The sequence below is a fragment of the Onychostoma macrolepis genome, chromosome 03, assembly GCF_012432095.1.
Source record: "Onychostoma macrolepis isolate SWU-2019 chromosome 03, ASM1243209v1, whole genome shotgun sequence".
In the NCBI taxonomy this organism is placed as follows: Eukaryota; Metazoa; Chordata; class Actinopteri; order Cypriniformes; family Cyprinidae; genus Onychostoma; species Onychostoma macrolepis.
Window position 1 is genome coordinate 22,644,898 of NC_081157.1, and position 24,333 is coordinate 22,669,230.

The following is a 24,333-nucleotide window of genomic DNA, read 5'->3' on the forward strand; positions in this document are numbered from 1 at the left end:
TTATTTCTTAAAAGTTATTATTTCTCCACTACTGGCTCTATTAAACGGGTGCTTTCTCTTCGTCCTCCGCAAATTAAGCTACAGTAAGTAGTTGGGTAGAGAGATGTTTGAATAAATTAGCGTTTGCAATTGACAATAGAGGTGTGTTCGACTTCATGCGGCGCCATGAAAACCGATCGGCGGCTGGCTTGAAGCAGTGCATTCCGGTTAGAAAATTTGTCCGACTTGAACCTGACTCAGCTCGCGCAGTTTCTCCAGAGCGACTGCAGGAGCGCTGATGACCACACAACTGTTTCATGATTGGCCAAATTCACCACATGACAACAATGACGTATGTTTCTAACATCTTCAATTCCAGTACAGTTCACAAATCTTATTTTACTAGGAGAATATCACAATCGTATGAAAAAATGGAAGCTAAACCAAACTTTGAACATTTTATAAAAAGAGATTAAACAAATGCTATTAGATAAAATTAAGAACAAAAAAGCAAGAAAGACCTATGAAGCTTTTTGTTACTTTAAATTATTGTAATTTTACCCCTGGCATGAATTGTTTCACTTTACATATTCTCATGAATGTTTATTTGTTTTTGTACTTGTTGTGAGTTGTATATGCTTGTACAAACCTTTGTATAATTTTTGTATAATAATAAAAAAAAAAATACTGCCCACAAATCTGTTTTTAGAACAGTAAAAGCTTTTTTTACTGTATAGTCACAATGTTATAATGAGTCAAATTTAATAAGAAAAAAACACCGATAAAGGCCTACTGGTATTTAAATAGTACAGGTTTATGTTGAACTTTATTCTTGAACAGATGGCCCTGTATTAAGCAGTATATAAAAAGTGTTTCTGTTGCTCATGAAAACATTTCTAAAACATCAGTGCATTTGACAAATATAGCATGTTATTCACTTCATCTGTGATAAGAGTATGCAAACACCGCTAGAGCATCACTGTCAGGAGCAGAAAGAGTGCGACATCACGTCTCCGCTTTCAATTCCGCCCCCCGACTGCAAGCGGCTGCTCTCGCCGATAGGTCTGTGCGGCGCTGCATGAAGTCGAACACACCTTAGGCCTTTATCACAGTCCGCGTGTGGTCACATCCGGCTCCGATTAGTAGCGTAAAGGAATTTCTTAATTTATGCCAGAGTTATGTAAATAAAAAACGAAGTCGAGATGGATATGAAGCTTGAGTCTTAGACCTTTTTAATGATGTACAGTTTATGAAGTTAATTGCATTCTTTTACATTAAAACTAGCAGTAACTCTGAACTAATGTAAACAAAGAGCACAGTGCGCTGGCGTCCTCCCACAGGTTAAGAGATTTTAAACAAGCACTATTAATGCACATTTAGTTAACCAAATGAAACAATACACATTTTAATGCTATACAAGTGTGAACATTGAGAGAAATAAACAGCAGATGTTCATATTAACAACTTCTTTAACTTGAGCAAACGCTGCTAATACACATTTTATTTGTTAATAAAATGAAAACTGAAAATGAAAATAAAAATTCATGTTTTAAAGCTAGTGAATAAAAGGAAACGATCCACCTGCATGCCTCTGCTCAATGACGGTGCCTGGATCAGCTGTGATCTGCGTCTCGGGCCGATGACGTCACTTCCAGGGAGGCATGCCCAGGCCTGTTGGACACGCCCCCGTCCCCTGACTCCACCCCCATGTCAAAACAGTGCCACAAAGTGAGACGCGCAGAAACGTGAAGTGCAAAGGGGAAAACGGTATCGCAAGCTCAAACTTGACTGAAACGCAAAATAAAAGCTGCATTGCAAATAAATTAGTAGATATGGCCATGGAAAACATGTATTGCTAAATCATTGCTTTTGCTCTGTTTCATTTATGTTTTGCAATTCTTTATTTTTGTTTGCAAAACTTATTTTCTTCTTGCAATACTTCATTTTCTTTTGCAATTCTTTATTTTTGTTTACAAAAAGCACATTATTTTTTCTCAATACTTTCATTTTCTTTTGCAAAACTTTATTCTTTTGCATATATATGCGGCATTAAATTGACTCCATAGTAATTACCATGAATGTGTCTGGGGAAATAGTAAGGAGATATTTGAATTATTTACTAATAAACTAGTGTTTTCTGTGTCAGTGTCGCAAAGATGAAGATGATGATCCTGACTCGCCGTCCTCATTAGACGCGCCTTTAGAGAGAAGTGGAATCTTAACGAAAGTTAATGAGTTAACGAGTTAATGAAAGAGTTTTTGTTTTCGATTAGATTTATTTCGTTAAGTAGTAATTTAAAGCTTTCTATAGATATATTTATCATGTCTGTGAGGCATGTATTCGCTGACTTTCGGTTCATTTTTTTGAAGCGCTCCTGTTCAAGACGAGACGGCTCATCATTGTTTTCTTTATTTTATAAAATTATTTTATTTATTTTATAAAAAGTTTTTTGTTAATATTGTGAGTGCACACAAATAAAAGTAGACCCTTTACAATTCCGAATGATGCATTACTCTTACCTTTATGAGCAAAAATTACAGCGTAAGTTGTTTCCATTGAAAAAAATGCAATTGATTGCGCTGGCGCCTCCATATGTCCTGTGCTTTAGCTTCCGTTCTCCACACAAATAGGATGCAGCGCACATTTATCTAGGTTTAACGTTTAAACATATGCTTGAACTGTTTTAGTATATCTATAGATTGTATTTTAGGCAAGTCATGATGATTTCTATAGATTGTATTTTAGGCAAGTCATGATGATTTCTATAGATTGTATTTTAGGCAAGTCATGATGATTTCTATAGATTGTATTTTAGGCAAGTCATGATGATTTCTATAGATTGTATTTTAGGCAAGTCATGATGATTTCTATAGATTGTATTTTAGGCAAGTCATGATGATTTCTATAGATTGTATTTTAGGCAAGTCATGATGATTTGAGAAGGCTAAATTTATCAAACATGGCTATGATCAGCCTGCCGGTCTGCCGCTGGCTGCTTGGTCGTTACTTTAAGAAAGAATAAACTTATTTTAGGAACAAAAAAATGCTCCAAAACGTTTTTCTAAATTAACTTAAAAAAATGAAACGAAATTTCGAAAATTTGCCATTACATACAAAACTGAATTATTTTAATAGCTGAAAAACGCGATCGCGATTTCGACCGAGGGGGATTCTACCGGAACGTGATCTGTATAGAGGGCTGGAGTGAATATGCGGTCCAGGGGGCCCAGCATCCGTAGCGGCGCCCCTGGCCTATATGCATGCCTTTTCTTTCTCAACTGTTCACATTTACTCAAGAAAAAACCTGGATATTCGCCAGGACGGCCATTTTTGCGTAATTTTGTGTGTATTTGGCCACTTGCTCAACAACAAACTACGAAAAATAACTCAATATGATACTCCCTAGGCGGCTTTGGATGTGACTGTGAGAACTCAGCCTTGAGACCGCCTCTGGAGAGTACCGATTAGTTTAAAAAGACGTGCATTTTTGTGACAATGCAACAATGACCCGATTAAGCAAGTTACAATTCTGTCAAATGTCCCGAAATGCGAGCGAAAGTGTTGGATCAGCGACAGCGTGCAGCAGCTCGTTGTATTGCAGAGGAGATGCGCTGATGTGAAGCCGCTTTGAGAGAGTGAAAGAGAGAAGACGCGGTCCAGCTGAATCACTCACGCTGTTTTCAAATGACTGATTTAATCTGCTAGTTTGTGTGGATTTATTTACCCACCTACTTGCTATATTGAATAAATGTTTGCAGGAATTTCCCTCATTATAAATTTGAAAGCTGCGGGATGAGTAAAATTACGTGATACACACAATCTCCCACGAAATTCTGGACAGGATTAATTATAACTATTACAGAGATGTGTGAAATAAAATTCCTTTATTTTTTTTTTATTGCTATCTGGGAGGGAGTGGACAAAACAGAAAATTATTTGTACAGGGCGGCTTGAGGACTGTTTTTGTGAATTTATGGCCTGTGTTCATGAATATGCGAAACAATTGCATTTCCTCAGATGGACCACAAAGTAATTATATGTTTCGAAATAAATATTAATATCCAGGGCACAAAACATTGTCTATTATTCACATCAAGTGGAATCGAGCAATCATGTGCCATGAGAAATGATGCGGTACTCCACAAACGTCAAAATAGATGTAAAAAAAAATGTGCAAAAGCATTATTCTAGTTTCATTGGCACAGCATTCATTGACTATTTTGCCCAAGAAAATATAATCTTTGACGTTTAGTTATGGTGCTTTTCCACTGCATGGTACGGCACAGTATGGTTTGGTACAGTTCACTTTTGGGGGGTTTTCCGATGTATGACATAAAATAATATGTTCCACTGTTCAGCTCGCTTTTGTGTTTCCACTGCAGTTTATGCCTCGTTCCAGGCAACCCCTAACCCGTGTTTTTCCAACCTTCTACCCGTGAAAGTGCACTGGAATCAATAAAATCAATAAGTGCAATTCACCTTTATTCCACAAAGTGGCACTGTTTAAAACATAATGATGACGTGATTTTTCACTCATAATTAGCGCATGCATAAAACAAATTATATCATCAGTAAAAATGTAACTGGCTTGAATGGCTTTACTGCAGATCAATTACTGCACATAATGAAATATAAGTGTTACTGTCGTTTGATAGTGGATGTGGTGAATAGCGATCAAAATGTTGTTTTTGAAGATGCTGAAAACGATAGTTTTCAGAATGTATTGAGATCGTGAATATGAGCCAGATGCTGAATACTGGGGAAATGCGCTCTGAAGATGGCAGTGATGGTAAAATCATCTGCTCAAATCGAACCCTTCTAAGTATACTTATTTTATTTTTTTTAATTATTATTATTTTTAATTGTTCTTAAAATATCAGGAGAATTTGCTATTGCAGCAATTAGAGATCTATCCGTGCTGGATATAAATCTGGGTCGCTAAAAACCCGAATAGGGTGAATTCGGGTAATCTGGGACACCTAAACTCCAGTGTGTTTATTTCCTGTTCTAATCAAATTTACTATAATTTTAGCATGGATGTCATGTGACAAAAATCACATGACTTCATGGGGGTCATGCCACAGAAAAGGGCAGGGCACTTGTCAATCAAGAAGCTCCCCTGGGAATTGCATGACAAGGTCAATGACATAGGATTTTGACTAGATTAATGTTAAGGACATAAATCTGTCATAAATAAGACAATGTTCCTAATTGTTGTCAAATTATGTTTGTGATCTATTCAAGCAACAAAATATGTATTAAAGTGTTGAAAATGTGTTTTAGTTTTTTTTCTTTCAAACATTTTTTTGTTGTCCCACATTATCAAATATGATTGAGAATGTGGGACAGCATGCTTTGGGTAATCTGGGACAGTCTTCAAATGGGGGAAATATGCATTTAGGGACTTTATAAATTTAATGACAAGGGTTAATATATGCCATAATGAGAAATGGTTGTTAATTCTGGAGGTTATAACATTAGCACAAGTTCACAGTAGGTAGCAGCTAGAGAGATGCTACAGAGACGGAATCTGGGAAATGTATTCCAATAGCAAGCAAAGGTATCAGGATGAAGTAAATCGTTAATTTAATTTCCCAAATTCCCAGTTAGTTTAGTATATACAACGGTTCAAATCACTGAGCAGGAGGGGGATCTGCACCCAGGCCAGTTCAAAATGTTCTGTTCACAAACGCACGCACACACACACACACACACACCCACCCACACCGAAACCCACCCACCCATACACACACACACCCCACACACACAGTCATTTAGTCAGCTAAAATATGAAAATATCCATGGCCTTTAATTAACTCAATGAAATGTATTACAAAATGCAATGGCATTACAGCGTCAGGAAAAGAGATGGCAATAGAAAGAGCGAGGAAGAGAGAGAGAGAAATAAGAGAAATACGAAGAAGCTAAACCAATGGAATGAGAGTACAATGAAGGGAGCTATTGGTGATATTGTGTTTGGCATGCATAAAGTATGGTGAATATAGGCTTTTTTTTAGGCCTAATACATATGTCCCAGATTATAAAGTGACCTGTCCCAGATTATCAAATTCAGGCAGAATATTTTTGGGGGGCACAAAAACACTTAATAGGTGTTGCATGTCTCCTCTGGGCATAATATCTACATTATTTCTTCTGGTGTGGTTAGAAAACATCTTAGGGATTTCAGAAAAGTCTAATGTGTTGATCTAATGTGTTAGATAGATATCTAAATAAATCGCAGAAGTCAAAATTGCAAAAAATGTCCCAGATTACTCAAATTCACCCTATGTAATGACTGGTGAAATATTCATGCAGTTTAAAGTCTTAATGTCTTAAATTTTACAACATTAAGCCTTAAATATCAAATGATGGGGTCTTAATTACAACAATAAACGTCAGCATGTTATCTCGGCCATACTGATTTAAAGAGAATGCCATTTTCCCTGTCCCACTTTTTGTGGAATAAAGTCCTGGTCAGATGGATTAGAGTAACGTTAGCTGCCTTAACTGTTCCCTCAATAATGTGTTTAATTGCTCACTATAATCCTAGCTAAAATTAACATTAGCACTGGACAAAATATTTAGTATTGCCTTTTGTGCCTTAACCAAGAAAAAAATATTTGTCCTATTTACCTTTCTCATACATGTTGACACATTGTTGCAACACTAATTTTATGTTTTAAAACAAATTATTAAAAAACTATTTGTATTTCTTGAGAATTGTTGCTTCAGTTAATGCCAGATAGAACCTTATAATTCCAAGCAGAAAATGACTTTTTAGAATTAGAAGGTTCTATCTGCATTTGACCTGTTTCAAAAATGCAGATAGTTTCAATTAACACCCAAAAATCCCCATTTAAAAATTTGAGAGGATTTTGATATTGTACATTTAGAATACATTTAGGGTCTCTGTCATTTTCATGTAGGAAAGAGATTTGTTCCCCATGTCATTTTTTGCTATATGTAATGCAAAACCTTTGAAGCTCAATATCTCAAAACCACTCAGAATGCAGATAGAACCTTATAATTCCAAGGCGACGAAATGTGGAAAAGTTTATTAATTTATGTATTGATGATTCTTTTCTCAGTCCTCGTATTCTGGTTAAAGGAAGCATTCACATTACTTCCACGTGTAATTTAAGTGCTATCATCAGTTTTACTAAAAATATTTGCATGATTTTAAAGTGATAAATGTATTTATGCTTTTAAACTTAAGAAAAGCAGTTATTTATCTAAAAAGTGATAAACATTGAATGTGCTTCCAGTGGAAAGCTAAATGAATAAATGCAATACAATGCAAAAAAACAAAAAACAAAAAGTAACAGACATTTAATTGCAAATGATGTTAAGACCGTTTGACTGCAAACAGTTTGTGTGGGGCTGGGTTCAGGGTGAGACCCACGACTGGCGACAGATCCAGATCATCTTCAGACACTCCAGGAGGTGGAGTGAAGCGGAAACGCTGAAGAAGGGAGGTTAAGAACAGGAATAGCTCCATCCTGGCCAAACCCTCTCCAAGACAAACCCTGCGGCCTGAGAACAACAATGAACAGAAGATCAACAAAAAGCACAAAAATTGAGAAATTGCACAGGCCTAAATAGTGAATTTGAAGTCTACTGCACCTGCAGAGAAGGGCATGAAGGCGTCCTTTTTGACAAACTGGCCCTGCTTATTTAGGAAGTGTCCTGGGTTGAAGTTGCCAGGAGTTTCCCACTCACTTTCATCCCTCAATACAGATACCAGTAGCGGCCACACACTGGTACCCTGCAAAAAACAACACAAATGATCAGTGATACAAGGTGCAAACACATAATCAAGAACATTGCATGAGCCATACCTTCTTGATGAGGTATCCATTCAGGTGAACGTCACAGGTGGTCTGACGGGGGACGCTTATGGGAACTATGTTTGCAAATCTCTGGGTTTCGTGGATCACAGCGTCTGTATACGGTAAGTTCTTCCTGTCTTCCACCACTGGCTGACGTCCACCGATCACTCGGTCAATCTCGTCTTGAACTTTGTCTTTTGTCAAGCCAGATTAACATTTACAAGAAGCAGTAACACAGCATTGTTCAAAAGTTTTATTAATAGGCGTCTAGTCTACAGATTATTGATAAAACAATACAGTTTAACCTGACTACTATAAACAATGACTTGACTTTTTAAAATAGACTTGACCTAGATGAATGAATGAGGCAAACTGCATGTGCAATTGTACCTTGTATTTCAGGGTATTTGGCCATGAGCAGAAGACCCCAGCGCAGTGTTGTAGTCGTAGTGTCGGTACCAGCAGCAAACAGGTTATTAATTGTACAATGAAGATTCTTCGAATGAAACAGAGTTCCCAATTCACTTGATCCCTGCACACATTATGATGGTGCCATCCCAAAAATAAAAAATTTAAATTAAAACTAATTAAATAAATAAAGTGCAATATCAAAACATTAAAAATTAGATTGTATTTCCAGAAATCACTGTTGAAAATGTATTAGTACTGTAGAAATGATCATTAACAGATTAACAAATGCTGTTGGTTATTTTTATTTCATAATACCTAATGCAATAATTAACGTTAATTAATTATGTGGGTTTCACTTTATTTTGATGGTCCCTTTAACACATTCTGTTGACTATAAGTAACATTGCACCTACATTTCTACTAACTCTCATTAGAGTGTTAGTAGAGCATTAGTAGATTGGTAGGGTTAGGGTTAGATTAAGTTGACATGTACTTGCAAAGTTACTTATAGTCAGTAGTGTCTGTTGGGAGACCAACACAATAAAGAGTTGTGCATATATGAAGCAGACAGTCTACTAATACTCTAATGAGAGTTTGTTGACATGTAGTTGCAACATTACTTAGTGTCAACAGAATATTCAAAAGGGACCATCAAAATAAAGTGTTACCATTATGTGTTACCAACTTATACACATGTATGCAAAAAAGTACAAATCGTGCAATCAAATCATTGAATCGGGATTTTATCGAGTGAAGTTAGTGAACAGTACCTGCTTTTGTTGTTGAAGTATGAGGAAAGAATCGGTGATTCCTCGTGGGTTTTGAGGACTCAGAGTCTTTTGCAGACCGGCTACAAGTTCCTCACTCTGCTTAAAGGCTTCTCGGAAATTGTTTATGATACGTTTCTGATTCTTCACAAAACAACGAAGCCAAGGAAACATGTTGTAGAGCTACAAACAAGCAGAATGAAAAGAACCAAAAGTTTATAAATGTAAACCCTGATACAATTATATAAGCCTATATATCAAGGGTTCTCAACTCTGGCTCTCGAGGTCCATTTTCATGCAGGTTTTAGCTACAACCCTAATCAAACACACCTAAACCAGCTAATCAAGGTCTTCAGGATCACTAGAAAGTTACTGGCAGGTCAGTTTGATCAAGGTTGGCGCAAAACTCTGCAGGAACATGGACCTCGAGGCCGGAGAACTGATATATAATCAAAGTGAGGAAGCTTTCTTATTATTTTTCCAACTTGAATGCTCAACACAGGACTGCAGCAGAACAGTTGTTAACTTAACTCAAAATTGTACCCGTTTAAACCCTATTGTGAACTATCCGTTAATTGGGTTATTAAAACATTTCATATGTTTGTTTTTACAAAATAACCTATCCAGGACCCAACGAAAAAAACATAGGTTAATCCAGAAAAAGCACACAAGTGCACCATTTTGAGAAATCACCCTTATGAAAATGAAATTTTATTTTTCATTGTAGTAGAAGTAGGGGTGGGCGATATGACCAAAATCTTATATCACGATATGAGTAATTTTATATCACGATAACGATATATATATATATATATCACGATATAGTTATTTTTTTTCTTTTAAAAAGGTTTTTATGATATTAAAATCAAATCTTTGATACCGTAGAATTTTCATAATCCTTGTCACCAATGTCAATATCAAACTATATAAGCCTAAAAGGAAACAAACAAAAAAAAACCTCAAGCTCACTGAGGATAAATAAACAATCAGTGATGAAATAAGGATAAGAATCTAATTGCAAGAAATAGGACAAAAAAACTGCAATAAATAAGAAACGCTACATACATTGTGTAAATCAATTAGTCTTCACTGTTAATTATATCTATCTATCTATCTATCTATAGATGGATACACTCTAAAAAAAAATCATGGGTTATTTTTTTAACCCAAATGCTGGGTTGAGCCCCATTTTTTGGGGGGAGGTCATTTTTTCAGTGTTTGTGTAGTTTTTGTGTTACCCAGCCCCTGGGTCAAATGTAACAACCTAATGTTTGGGTAGTTTTTTAGTGTTACGCAGCTCCTGGGTCAGACATAACAACCCAATGTTTGGGTAGTTTTTGTGATACTCAGATCCTGGGTCAGACGTAACCCAGCGGTTGAGTTATTTATCGTGGGGATTTTGCGTCGTCTTCCGGAGAGAGCAGTTCTAAGCACCATCGAATTTAAGCATTTCTTCGGTAAAATACAGGTTTGTTTACATTTTATTTTATATAAAATCGTTACTGTGCTGTATATCGTTCAGTTTTATGCAGCGCAACATACAGGCGCGCGGTGTGAATCACCGTCGCTCGCGTCGGTCTTTTTTTTTTACACACATTTGATAGCCCCATTAATTTCAAGCCAATACCTTTATTACACATTTATGTTATATTATGTTATACAATCACACTAGAAAATACACATTATATTCAAATACATTAGTCTATGTGGAAAGTGATTTTTTTCTTCACCATTATTTCTAAGCCTCAACTGGCGCAAAATACAGTGCATCACTTCAGGTCATCTGTAATGTATCTGCTTGTTCTACACTCTTTGGCCACCAGGTGGTATTGTGAAGCCTCGAGAAATGAACCCTTTTGTGAACCACTTGGCTGAAAAACTTCAATGCTTCATGAGGCTTCATCTCGCCATCACTAATAAAAACGATATAAACAATGCTGTAAATGAGAAATAAAGAAAAGGAGGTTATCATGCAAACCAGTGGTTGTGGAGTATTTTACAAAAGTTTAGAGGATTTAAGTTAATCTGTAATTATTATTTCATGTATATTAGCTGGGTTAAATCAACTCATTATGATGGGTTAAATAAACAACCCGGTTTATTTTGATGGTCCCTTTTGAACATTCTGTTGACATTAAGTTATGTTGCAACTACATGTCAACAAACTCTCATAAGAGTATTAGTAGACTGTCTGCTTCATATCTACTAACTCCTTATTGTGTTGGTCTCCCAACAGATATTCTATTGACTATAAGTATCTTTGCAAGAACGTGTCAACTTAATCTAACCCTAACCCTACCAGTCAACTAATACACTACTAACACTCTAATGAGAGTCAGTAGAAATGTAGGTGCAACATTACTTATAGTCAATAGAATGTGTTAAAGGGACCATCAAAATAAAGTGAAACCCACAACCCAATTTTCTGGGTAAAATTAATCCCAAATGTATTCTGTCCTATATTTACCCAGCCCTTGGATTAAAACAACCCAAACTGGGTTGTTTTTAACCCAGTGTGTTTTAGAGTGTAGATAGATAGATAGATATATAGATAGATATAATTATCACATGTATTATGTTTAGATTCTAATAATAATAATAATTCATTACTTTTATATAGCACTTTTCTAGGCACTCAAAGCACTTTTTATTGTCAGGGTGGATATCTCCTCATCCACCACCAGTGTGCAGCATCCACCTGGATGATGCGACGGCAGCCATAGTGCACCAGAACGCCCACCACACACCAGCTTATTGGTGGAGAGGAGACAGAGTGATGAAGCCAATCAGCAGATATGGGGATTGTTAGGAGTCCATGATGGTCAGAGGCCAGTGGGCAAATTAGGCCAGGATGCCGAGGTCACACCTCTACTCTTTTCGAAAGACATCCTTGGATTTTTAATGACCACAGAGAGTCAGGACCTCGGTTTAACGTCTCATCAGAAGGACGGTGCTTGTTGACAGTATAGTGTCCCCATTACTATACTGGGGTGCTAGGACCCACACAGATCACAGGGTGACCACCCCCTGCTGGCCTCACTAGCACCTTTTCCAGCAGCAACCTAGTTTTCCCAGGAGGTCTCCGATCCAGGTACTGGCCAGGCTCAACCCTGCTTAGCTACAGTGGGCAACCAGTCTTGGGCAACAGGGTAATATGGCTGCTGGCTTCTACACACACACATAAATATATATATATATATATATACAACCCTGCTCGTATTTGTCCCTATTCCCGAGGGATGCGGGACAAAGCGTCTTTATCTCACCTCGCGGTCATCGCTTTGATCTGCGGGATCCACACAACCGCTCTAAACGGGTTGTCGGATGTCACAGATACTATTAGGTTGTTATGACGATGAAGTGTGAGCACAGAATCATTTCAGCACTGATCCTGCGAGATCGTGGGCGGAGCTATATTCAGCTCAGCCATGCCTCTCTAATATGCATGTTATTGTGTGTGGACAGCCTCGCTGGGCGTGAATATATTTAAATACTCTGTGGAGAGAGGCTTGTGAGGCTATGTGTTTCAGCACCTCGAGTGGTTATGGGGAATGTCTCTTCTTGTGTTAAGCTGGAGTGTAGCCATCTTCAGATGGTTATGCTCCAGCTCAAGCTTACTTTGCTCTGGAATATAGTGGTCTGAGGGCAGCTATGTTCTAGCCTAGCTTCTATAACTAGGTTGCGTTCCCCTTGGCACAAGTTCTCTCAAGTATGCGCTGAAGCCTTTGTCCAGGAATCTGCTATTCGAGGATAGCTGAACTTCCAGCTCGGAGACTGCTCCCCTTTTAGGGTTTTAAATTGTGGTCTCCGTGAGCCCCTTGCCTGGACTGTGCTGTCTCCCTTTCGGGGGTTTTAAGTAGATGGCCCACTTCCGTGGTGGCCCACTTCCACTTCCCTCTTGTGAGTTCCTGGTCAATAACACGGTACTTTGCTAGCCTACTGTGGGACTGACATGGATTGGGGACCTCTATAGTATAGCCATCTGAGGGTGGTTATATTCCAGCCATTGTTATGGCAGGATGGGCTTACTTCAATACAGCTATCTGAGGCTAGCTGTGTTTTACCGGCAATGCGGTGAGCCCTCTCCTGGAGTGGTCCCCTTTCCTAGAGCCTAGCTATCTGAGGATGGCTATGTGCTAGCTCCTTGATTGTTCCCCTGCTTAGGGTTTTAAGTAGCATTCTCTTGAGCCCTTACCTAGACAGTGCTGTCTCCCCTCTTTGGGTTGTAATTAGACAGCCCACTCTTTGTGGTCTGGGTAGTTTCAGTCGGTCCCCCTTCTGGTAGCCCTTCCTAGGTACATTTATCTGAGGATATCTATGTGTAGCTCAGTGACTACTTCCTTTCTTAGGGTCTTTAAGTAGCAGTCTCCTTAAGCCCTTGCCTAGACAGCGCTATCTCCCCTGCTAGGGTTGTAAGTAGATAGCAGCCCACTCTCTGTGGTCTGGGCAGCTCTGCAGGAAGGCTATCTAGGCTAGCTGTGTATTGTTATTCTGGTCTACAAGCCTTCATAAGACCTTTAGAACATAGCTATCTGAGGAATAAAGCATTGCACTTGGATCCGCTCGCCTCTCGTCTCATCGGCTTCGTTACACTATTTACCATTCAGAGTGAACAGCGCATTGATGCTCACTTTTGAATTGAATAGCTTGTTTGCAATCAAGTGATTCTGATGATGTGCGAAATTCAGATGGAGGGCAGGAAGTGAAAAGCAGAATTGATGAGAAAGTCTGTACTCTACTGCAGCAGCAGCACAGTAGCAAATAAAGCACCTGTGATAGACACATGCATGAGAAGCAGCTGCACTAAAGCCATAGTCAGTGAGATATTCACAACATATCTCGCATCAATCACCAATTTATGTTTGGTCTGGTTGTTAAAAACTTTGGAAGTTGCAGGAGGAGCCAAGAGGTAATATAAAAAAGGATAAGCTTTACTGAAAAACAAGGGCAAGAAGTGAAAAGCAGAATGGATATATTTACATAGATTTATATGTCACTCCTGAAACTTTGCTGCATGTACAGGGCATGTGGCTGTTGGTCCTGTTAGCAGCATGTAAAATCAAACTTTTATTCAAATTCTGAATTGATTATAGCCTAGAAAGCAAGCAAATAGCGCTTCCTTATAATCATTAAAAGCTGTCACTCACTTCAATTTATCGAAATATCACAATATTCCGTTATAATCAATGAAGCTCTCTAAACTACAAATATAATATCTCATTTACATCATGTCTACGTGTGGCGTTTAGTATTGAGTGAATTCTCACTGTCTCACGCTGACTGCGTAAGAGTTTTCAGGCAGCCCTGAATCTATTTATATTTCTTTATTAATTTCTCAATTTATTGTTAATATCTTAATATCTTTTCCCCCTCTAAAGACAGAATTCTCTGTTATATATGAGACCGTTCTTCCCTGCTAAACACCAGGTTTTCCTGCATTTTTCAGTCAATTTCACACGTGAGTAAGGCAGGCCCGGCTCCACGGGGGGGGGCCAGGGTGGGCCTGGCCCACCCAATCAGAAGCTTGGCCCACCCTGGCCTCACACCACATAACAGCCAATCACATAATTGGTGCGATATTCAATTGAGCTCCATGTAAATATTTTTAAATTTCTTCCCAACCGCCTTTTTCTTTTTTTTTTTTTTTTTTTGAGACAGACAGCAACAGCCTAACCAGCTCATTCACTTCGCTACCTTCGAGGTTAACGAACGTGCTGAATCGCGCAGCAATAACGACAATAACAGCCAAGGAACTTTATTATAACTATATGTGAACTTTATTACTGCACTAGTAGCCTAACAAAACACAATATGTATAGATTTCTTGTTCCGAAAGGACAAAAGAAAACCACTTCAACTCACCAGGGCACAGCTGCCACTTCATCCATGTGCGGCAATGCGTACGGAGAAATAGATGAGTCAAGTCCATCAGCAGCTTCCGATGGTGTCAAAAACACAATTACACACACTCAAAAATACAGCAATTCTGTCCCAAATGATTTAAACAGGGCAAATCCTCACCAGCCGGTTCTAAAATCATACCCCCGAACTGGTTTTGGAGGGAGGGATAGATGCTTTTCGGCCGCTTGGTATCAGTCACAACCGTGGCTTGAATATTCCATAGAGCGCGATGCATGCTTTTGTTTTCCATGTCGAGTGTTCGGTGTTGCTTTCTCCGAAAATGACACTTTCGTTTCGACAGGTTTTCGAAACTGGAAAGCAGCATTAGAACGTGACCGCGGTCTTCAAAAACATGTGTCTAGCCAGGCTCATTTACAAGCCTCGGCCGCATGGACCGAGTTTTGCCACCGACAAGTGTCCGGGGAGACCATAGCAAGTTTGCTCAGCCCCCAGCAGATAGAGAAGAATCGCTATTACATAAAAAGCATGGCAGGTGTTGTTAAGTTTTTAGCGGTTAATGAGCTTCCACTACGTGGGGATCGGGAAACATTTGTCAGTGAGGAGGACTGCATAGCTGCTGGGCTTTTTGCCAAGTTGTTTAAATACACGATGGAAAAAGATAAATACCTTGCTGACATCACATCACATATCCCACAAAATGCCAAGTACACTTCCAAAACCATCCAGAATGAAGTGATTGAAATTTTGGCATCCATGGTTCTGAAAAAAATAAAACAGAAATATGACACTGCTGATTCAGCTGCATTCTGTTTAAAAAGTGATGGCACAAGGGATCGGTGCAACATTGAAAATTTGTCTGTTGTAATTCGCTTTGTGCACAATGGTGTGCCAGAGGAACATCTCATTGGCTTGTTAGAACTTCAGCAGCTTAATGCAGATTACATCACCACTGAAATATTGCAACACTTGTCTGAAACAGGATTCAGTGCTGACAATATACTGAGCCAGTGCTATGATGGAGCATCGGTGATGAGTGGGGTGAGGGGTGGTGTTCAGGCTTTATTGCAACAAAGGTTGGGCAGACATATCCCCTACATCCACTGCTATAACCACCAGCTTCACCTCTCAATCATACATGCAATTCAAAGTGAACCTTGTGCCAAAAGATTCTTTGACTTGTCAGGCTCCCTGTACTCTTTTTTCAGACATCATTTTGTCAGTCAGAGATACAGCTGCCCTTATCTCAAGAGACTATTGGAAATCCGTTGGACAAGTCACTATGAAGTCACAAAATGTGTTGTGGAGAATGAGGAAGTCATTCTTGACATTCTTTCCAAGGTTTCCAATGATGACAATGCATCAGTTGACCTTGCAAAAGAAGCCTCTGGCCTTCTCTCTCAGCTGAAGCGATGCCACTTTTTTGAAGTTGGCAAATTTCTGATGCATCTTCTCGCCATTTTAAAACCAGCAAATGCCATCCTACAGTCTCAGCATGTTAATTTGTGCAGTGCAGCTGAAGTTGTGCAGGGATGTCTTGGTGCACTGAGAAATCTTAGGGAAAATGACAGTGAATTGCAGCAGTACTGCACAGGCATGACTACTGTTGAGCCCTCACCAAAACGTCTAAGGACTGTCAATCCCTCTTATGCTGACTCTGTCATTTTTTCAACTTTAGGGCAAGAAGGGCAGTCAGGCTCTGAACGTGCCACTGAAGCCCTAAGGCGGCAGATGTTGAACATACTAGATACAGCTGTATCAGAGATGGAAAACAGGTTTTCCACAAAGAATTTAGAGCTGATGAAAGCCCTCTCATGTTTGATGCCAAAATCCAACAAATTTCTTGACATTCAGTTGCTTGAGCCTCTCTGTAGTCTTGCAGGAGTTGCAAAAAATGAACTCCAGAATGAAATTCTTGTTGCCAGACCAATGCTCTCCAAAAAGCTTCCAACTGATGCTGACTGTTCTGCTGTTTGCAAACTTCTGCAGGAATACAAAGATGCATTTGCTGGTCTTCATAAATTGTATGTATCTGCAGTGGTTATGGGTACCTCTACTGCTTCATGTGAGAGCTCATTCTCTACTCTGGCAAGAATTTTGACACCATTCCGCCGAACAATGCTTCACGAGAGGAAAAAAAACCTTGTACTTTTAGCTCATGAAAAAGAAATAACACATGAACTAGACATGGATGAGTTTGTGACAGAATTCTCTAAAACGAGCAGAAAGCTAATGTTGTAATTTTTCAAGACCTGCCCTGTTTTCATCAAATCTAAAGTTACTAAATAGATACAGGATCTGTCATGGGGTTAGAAAATACTGTAAATACATTAAACATAGTTAACATAAAACATACATAAAAGCAAGGTTAAAAAAATCTTTTTTTTTTTCTTAAGAAAAACTGAATTTCAGGAAAAAAATAACATTTTGAGTTTGTGACAGTTTTCACACACACACACACACACACACACACACACACACACACACACAAATAGCCAATGTTGTAAATATTAGCCTATAGTGATGTAAATAGTTCTTTTATAAGACCTGGCCCTTTTTAAAATCAAATCTAAAGTTACTAAATAGATACAGGATCTGTCATGGGGTTAGAAAATACTGTAAATACATTAAACATAGTTAACATAAAACATACATAAAAGCAAGGTTAAAAAAATTATTTTTTTTTTCTTAAGAAAAACTGAATTTCAGGAAAAAAATAACATTTTGAGTTTGTGACAGTTTTCACACACACACACACACACACACACACACACACACACAAATAGCCAATGTTGTAAATATTAGCCTATAGTGATGTAAATAGTTCTTTTATAAGACCTGGCCCTTTTTAAAATCAAATCTAAAGTTACTAAATAGATACAGGATCTGTCATGGGGTTAAAAAAGACTGTAAATACATTAAACATAGTTAACATAAAACATACATAAAAGCAAGATTAAAAAAAAATTTTTTTTTCTTAAGAAAAACTGAATTTCAGGAAAAAAAATAACATTTTGAGTTTGTGACAGTTTTCACACACACACACACACACACACACACACAAACACACAAATAGCCAATGTTGTAAATATTAGCCTATAGTGATGTAAATAGTTCTTTTATAAGACCTGGCCCTTTTTAAAATCAAATCTAATGTTACTAAATTGATCTTGTAAGATATGTTATAGAGTTAAAAAAATTAAATAATAAAAATACATACATACATACATACATACATACATACTTAAGCAAAAGTAAGAAGAAAGAATGTAGAAATTAAAAATGTAGTCGGTGCTGATGGCCTTGTCATCAGTGCGTCGACATGTAGCTACTGTGTCTTTGGCGATCCGAATTTGATTTCGCTCCCCTCTCTTTCTGCCTATGTTTTCCTGTCATGTCTCCAATGTCCTATCAAAAATTAAGGCACAATCTAATCAAATGTGCATTGATCTATTTAATTAGTTATCGAAAAATAACGCAGTTGAAATATTTTAAAGCAATTAACGCACCTGCCACAGACATACGTCTATACGCCTATAGGTCATCGCACATTTCATTCAGTTGATTGCTGACAAACATAAAGCAGGACAACAACTCACTGCGTGATGTAGCCTATAGAATGCCGTAAATAAATAAATAAAAAAAGGGGCATAAAAATATCCCTGCATGAGTTTTTGTTTCATATTTACATCATATGTAGCAATTTCACACTTTTTCAACGAGTGCAATATCACACAATGCTGTTTGTGTCCCAAATAGCACGAGTGAAAATGTGATAGAACCAATGATGATTTAATAGCGTTCATAAAGAGACCCTACTGAGCCATTTACTTAATTCCTGAATGAATCAGCCATTTGAAAGAATCCAATGAATAACTCAATAACTTGCTTATTGAGACATTTACTGCCACCTACTGGAAGTTTTAGTTTCTTATTTAGAATACTATATATATATATATATATATATATATATATATCTCCCGGCCCACCTGGGATATCACTTGGCCCACCCTTCATCTCCTATCTGGAGCCGGGCCTGGAGTAAGGTGAGCTCCTGGGAAACACATGCACTTGAACAAAATAAATCTACTAGAAAATTCTCCACAATATGCTAATGAATTGTTAATGCAATAATAAAATGTTTGGTAATAAATTTTGGATTACCGGTACTTTAAATTGTTGATGGAGTACTTGATTACCTTACACAATGTAAGGGCCACCTAATGTTGAACGTTATTCATGTTAGAGTCCCTTTAAATGTTTTGCTATAAGTTTGAACGCTGTTCTGTGAACGCGCACACACGGAGAGAGAGAGTCAAGGGTAAGGAGATGATGGTCGCTCTACTGCTGACTACCACAGTGCCGTAACTTCTTTTCTTTTTGTTTGTTACGTTACCAGAGTGTTTTATTTCCCGTTTTGTACCCGCCATTTCACATGTGTGTGAGAAGAGTATGCTGGTGCAAACAACTATAAAGGCTCGTGGAACGACTAGCTGATTGCTTCGAGGTTTTTTCTCTCTTGTCTTCTGTTTCATCCGGGTAGACTCCCCCTCTCTGGTAGATGTTACAACATGTGCTCAGTTTAGGAATTAGGCTATTTGTGGACTGCATTCAGAAATGTCTGGGTACCTGAACTGACGCTGATCCAGTCATCTGCATGGTTGTGTTAGCTCGTCTGACCATGCGATGTAACTCAGTGTTGTTGTATTCAAATCTGCTGCCATAGACAATTGCAGAGATGATGTTTGAAACTGCAAGGTTCACAGGCTGAGTTGTATCAAATGGTTTTCCTGCAAAAAACAATTTTATTCCATTATAAGTCATTCTGCTTACAGTATGGAGTGCTTTATTTTTTTCAGCCACATCGTCACCTTGGAATTGTAAGGTTCTATCTGACATTTTTGTCAAAATTGAGTTATTCACATATTCTTATTCTGTGACAACTTATTTACATTATGTGATGTTTTTTTTTTTTTAAGTTCTGTACATTTTAGGACTTTTTATTTAGAAAACAAAAAGGTTCTATCTACAAAGTAGAACTCTAACTTGGTTCTATAAGGTTCTATCTGTGAATCGGCCAATCAGCACTTCGAATTCTGGCAAGAGGACCAATCAGGATCAACGTTCTTTGGCATGTCGCCGGACTGCTCTGTAACAGCAGGAAAGATTAAACATTAAACAACAATAATTACGTGTCTGCATAATCAATAAGTGCAATTCACATTTATTCCACAAAGTGGCACTGTTTAAAACATAATGATGTGATTTTTCACTCATTATGATGCTGAAAACGATAGTTTTGAGAATATATTGAGATCGTGAATATGAGCCAGATGCTGAATGTATAGAGGGAAATGCGCTCTGAAGATGGCAGTGATGGTGCTTAGGAAAGTATGCTTATTTTATTCTTTTTATTATTATTACTTTATGTTCTTAAAATATCAGGAGAGTTTGCTATTGCAGCAATTAGAGATCCATCCGTGCTGGATATAAATCTGGGTCGTTAAAAACCCGAATATGTAATGATTGGCGAAATATTCATGCAGTTTAAACTCTTAAAATATCTTAAATTTTAAAACATTAAGCCTTAAATATCAAATAGTCAACAATTTAAATGATGGGGTCTTAATTACAACAATAAACGTCAGCATGTTATCTCGGCCATACTGATTTAAAGAGAATGCCATTTTCCCTGTCCCACTTTTTGTGGAATAAAGTCCTGGTCAGATGGATTAGAGTAACGTTAGCTGCCTTAACTGTTCCCTCAATAATGTGTTTAATTACTCACTATAATCCTAGCTAAAATTAACATTAGCACTGGACAAAATATTTAGTATTGCCTTTTGTGCCTAACTTAACCAAGAAAAAATTATTTCTCCTAAAATATGGAATAAATGTGATAAATAAAGCATTAAATTTACCTCTCTCATACATGTTGACACATTGTTACAACACTAATTTTATGTTTTAAAACAAATAAAAAAAAAAAAAACTGTTTGTTTTTCTTGAAAATTGTTGCTTGAATTAATGTTTTGCCAGATAGAACCTTATAATTCCAAGCAGAAAATGACTTTTTAGAATTAGAAGGTTCTATCTGCATTTGACCTGTTCCAAAAAACCCCATTTAAAAATTTGAGAGGATTTTGATATTGTACATTTAGAATACATTTAAGGTCTCTGTCATTTTCATGTAGGAAAGAGACTTGTTCCCCATATAATTTTTGCTATATGTAATGCAAAAACTTTGAAGCTCAATATTTCAAAACCACTCAGAACGCAGATAGAACCTTATAATTCCAAAGCGACGACATTACTATATTGTTACTATATTCTACAGTCTTACCTTCAAACTTCTCAAATTCTTCTTTTAAATATTGCGTTTCTTCAATGATTATCTCTTCACTTCTTTTCTTGCCCATTCCAAAGTCTCGCAGGTTTGCGAGAGCAAAGCGTCTCATTTCCCTCCAGTTTTCACCATTGGAAAACGTGATCCCTACAGAGGAATAATTAATCCATTAATGGCCATCCATAGAGGATCTTTAACTTGAATTAAAGCAGAATTTAAATAATTGTGATTTGTTTGTGAATATTGAATTACATGGCTATTCTTTCTTAATCTATAACAATACTGTGGTGGTATTGTATCAGATGGTAGTACTATGGATTTTTACCATGATAATACCATATACAATGAATTCTTACCAAATCCATCATTGAAATCATGAAATATAGGTGTAATATCTCTGTCTCCAAACTCCTCTGAAAGGTTCACTAGAGCCTGCTTGACAGCCTTGTATCCTGACAATATCACCACTTTTTTGGGGCCAAAGTGAACCGTGAAAACCGACCCATATTGTTTTGATAGCTTTAAGACAAAAAATCAGAAAAGCCATAAAACTAATTATTTTTTATATATATATTCAGCTTTTTTGTTAGATAATTGAAATTCTCTATCTTGCTGTCTTAATCATCTGATTTTTGCTCAAGAGCTCACCTTCCAAAGGCTCAGGTAGGTTTTCTTGAGGTTGAGCAGGTGCAGGTTTCCCAGCAGTGGCAGTGGTTTGGGTCCTGGAGGATATTTTCCATCATTCTGAGAGCTGGAGCTGATGGAGAATAGATAAATACACAAAAACAGCAGCACAGCAGCAAATAAAGCACCTGTGAAGGACACATGCATGAGAAGCAGCTGCACTAAAGCCATAGTCAAAGAGACATTCACAACATATCTCACATCAATCACCAATTGAGGTTTGGTCTGGTTTTTAAATACTTTGGGAGTTGCAGGAGGAGCCAAGAGGTAATATATATATATATATATATTTATATATAAAAAAATGATAAACTTTACTAAAACAAGGTCCTCCAGGCTTACTTCCAAAATGTCATCATGCTTGTTACTGGTTAGCTTATACGTGACATTTAGTTTTACAGTTTCATATTAATGTCAACTAAAAGGTTAGGCACAATTGCACAGTCCACACCATATAAGAGGAATATTATGTCCATAAATGAATAAGTGTTGTGATGAACTGTTAGGATGAAACTTAAACACAAAGCTCTCTAGCTCTTCACTTTTTTCAATCCAATGACTATTAGTATTTTCAGTGTTGTTACTCAGGTATAAAATTGACCACCATGTTGTCGTGTCATTGTGTTTTTCAGGGCTGTGAAAATACTATTAAAATCTATATAAAGTGATACAGAGGGTATTTAAGGTGAACATGACATCTGGAAAATAAAATATTTCAAGTAGAAAAGTTTTGTCAACTTCAGTTTCTTAAACACTTCGTTATTGAATGATTTATTTAAACAGTTTTACTTAAATGTCATTGTAAAAATAAATGGAGCCTCAGAGCTCCCCCACAGGAGCTTGGCTGCTGTGCTGTTGTTTTTGGTTGTTTATCTCTTCCCCGTCAGCTCCAGCTCTCCAGAAGATCCCCCAGGACCCAAACCACTGCCTCTCCTGGGGAACCTGCACCTACTGGACCTCAGACAACCTCACGTGAGCCTCTGCAAAGTGAATTGATCTTTTGCTTTTCAAAGGACTTCAATCTTTCAGTCATTCTGTGGTGGACTTTTTCTTGTCTTCATTGAACACAATAATATGGCATTTCCACAGAGTTTTCAAACAAAGACATGGGTCACACTTTATATTAGGTGCCCTTAACTACTATGTACTTACATCAAAAAATAAGTACTTATTGTGTTCATATTGTATTGCAAAACACATTTGCTGCTATGGAGGTGGGATACGGGTAAAGCTAGTTTGGTGGTACGGGTAGGTTTAAGGGTGGGTTAAGGTGTAAGTACGGAAGTTCTAAGCGGCCATGCATTATTATTTTTTTCCTTCTTTTTTTTCGTGATCATGACATAACAAAAGTTGTTTTCTCGTGATCACGACTTATTTTTCTCGTGATCTCGACATAACAAATGTTGTTTTCTCGTGATCACGACATAACAAAAGTTGTTTTCTCGTGATGGCGACTTCATTTTCTCGTGATTTCGACATTACTATTGCTATAGTAACGAATGCAACTTTGAAAGGAACATTTTAAAATACTTAACCTGACTTAATGCGTTAATTGAGAGTGTTTTTAAAAGACAAAACTCAGTATATACACATAGTAATTCATACAGACAAGAAGATGAGCCCATAATAAGAATGCAATTCGTTTAATTCCGCGTTAAGCGAAGGCTTAATGCGTTAATGCAGTGCTTTTAAAAGACCAAACTCAGTAAACACATCATTAATAAAGCATTCCATGTACAGATAAACAAATAAGTCTATAACAAGAACGCAATGCGTTTAACGCGTTTAACACGTTTAACACGTTAAACGTTTACCCATAGAAAACAGTTAGGCTATAAGAAAATACACGTTGCGTTCGACTCATCTGCTTGTCTGTACAGGCTATTAATTTATTAAAAATGTGTTTACTGAGTTTGGTCTTTTTAAAACACTCTCTTAACGCATTGAGCAACGTTAAGCGTTTTGGAATGCCCCCTTTGAGGCGCAAATGATCGACATAACCATGCGCTCCTATCTTGTGGATATAGAAATGACGTCTACAATAAAATAAATAGGCTAATCAAACACTGCTGATTTTGTCCAGATTTAAGCTACGCTAAACATTTTATTTGTGTAATTAATATGTTTAAATGGTCCAACAACAAAGCATTTAATGCCGCAAGCGCAGGCGGAGTGCCTTAGAAGAATGCAGAGAAGAACTATTTTAAAAATCTTAAACTGCTTGGATTAAACTCACTTCATTTTCCTCGTTCATTTAAAATTATATATAATAAAATAAAATTATTATATATAATAAAATTATACATAATAATATATTATTATAATTTTTGTGATTTTTATTAGTCATGTCCTGCTGTGTGTGTGTGTTTTACAAACAAATGTAGAAAATACAAAAGATTAGGTTACAACACTGTATAACATCACTGAACTAAATTATACACATATGTATATCTTATT

General features: G+C 37.3%; 1 protein-coding gene across 1 annotated transcript; it reads right to left on the reverse strand.

The window, feature by feature from the left end:
- Positions 1 to 4,445: 4,445 nt before the first annotated feature.
- LOC131537898 (cytochrome P450 2K6-like) lies at positions 4,446 to 22,091 on the reverse strand. Its single transcript, XM_058771598.1, has 9 exons — positions 21,841 to 22,091; positions 21,549 to 21,711; positions 21,190 to 21,339; positions 19,476 to 19,636; positions 8,991 to 9,170; positions 8,200 to 8,341; positions 7,819 to 8,003; positions 7,604 to 7,745; positions 4,446 to 7,513 (listed from the first exon to the last, which is right to left on the reverse strand). The coding sequence occupies exons 1-9, from the start codon at positions 22,045 to 22,047 to the stop codon at positions 7,326 to 7,328; spliced, it is 1,518 nt and encodes a 505-aa protein (XP_058627581.1). The 5' UTR covers positions 22,048 to 22,091; the 3' UTR covers positions 4,446 to 7,325.
- Between the last annotated feature and the right edge of the window lie 2,242 nt (positions 22,092 to 24,333).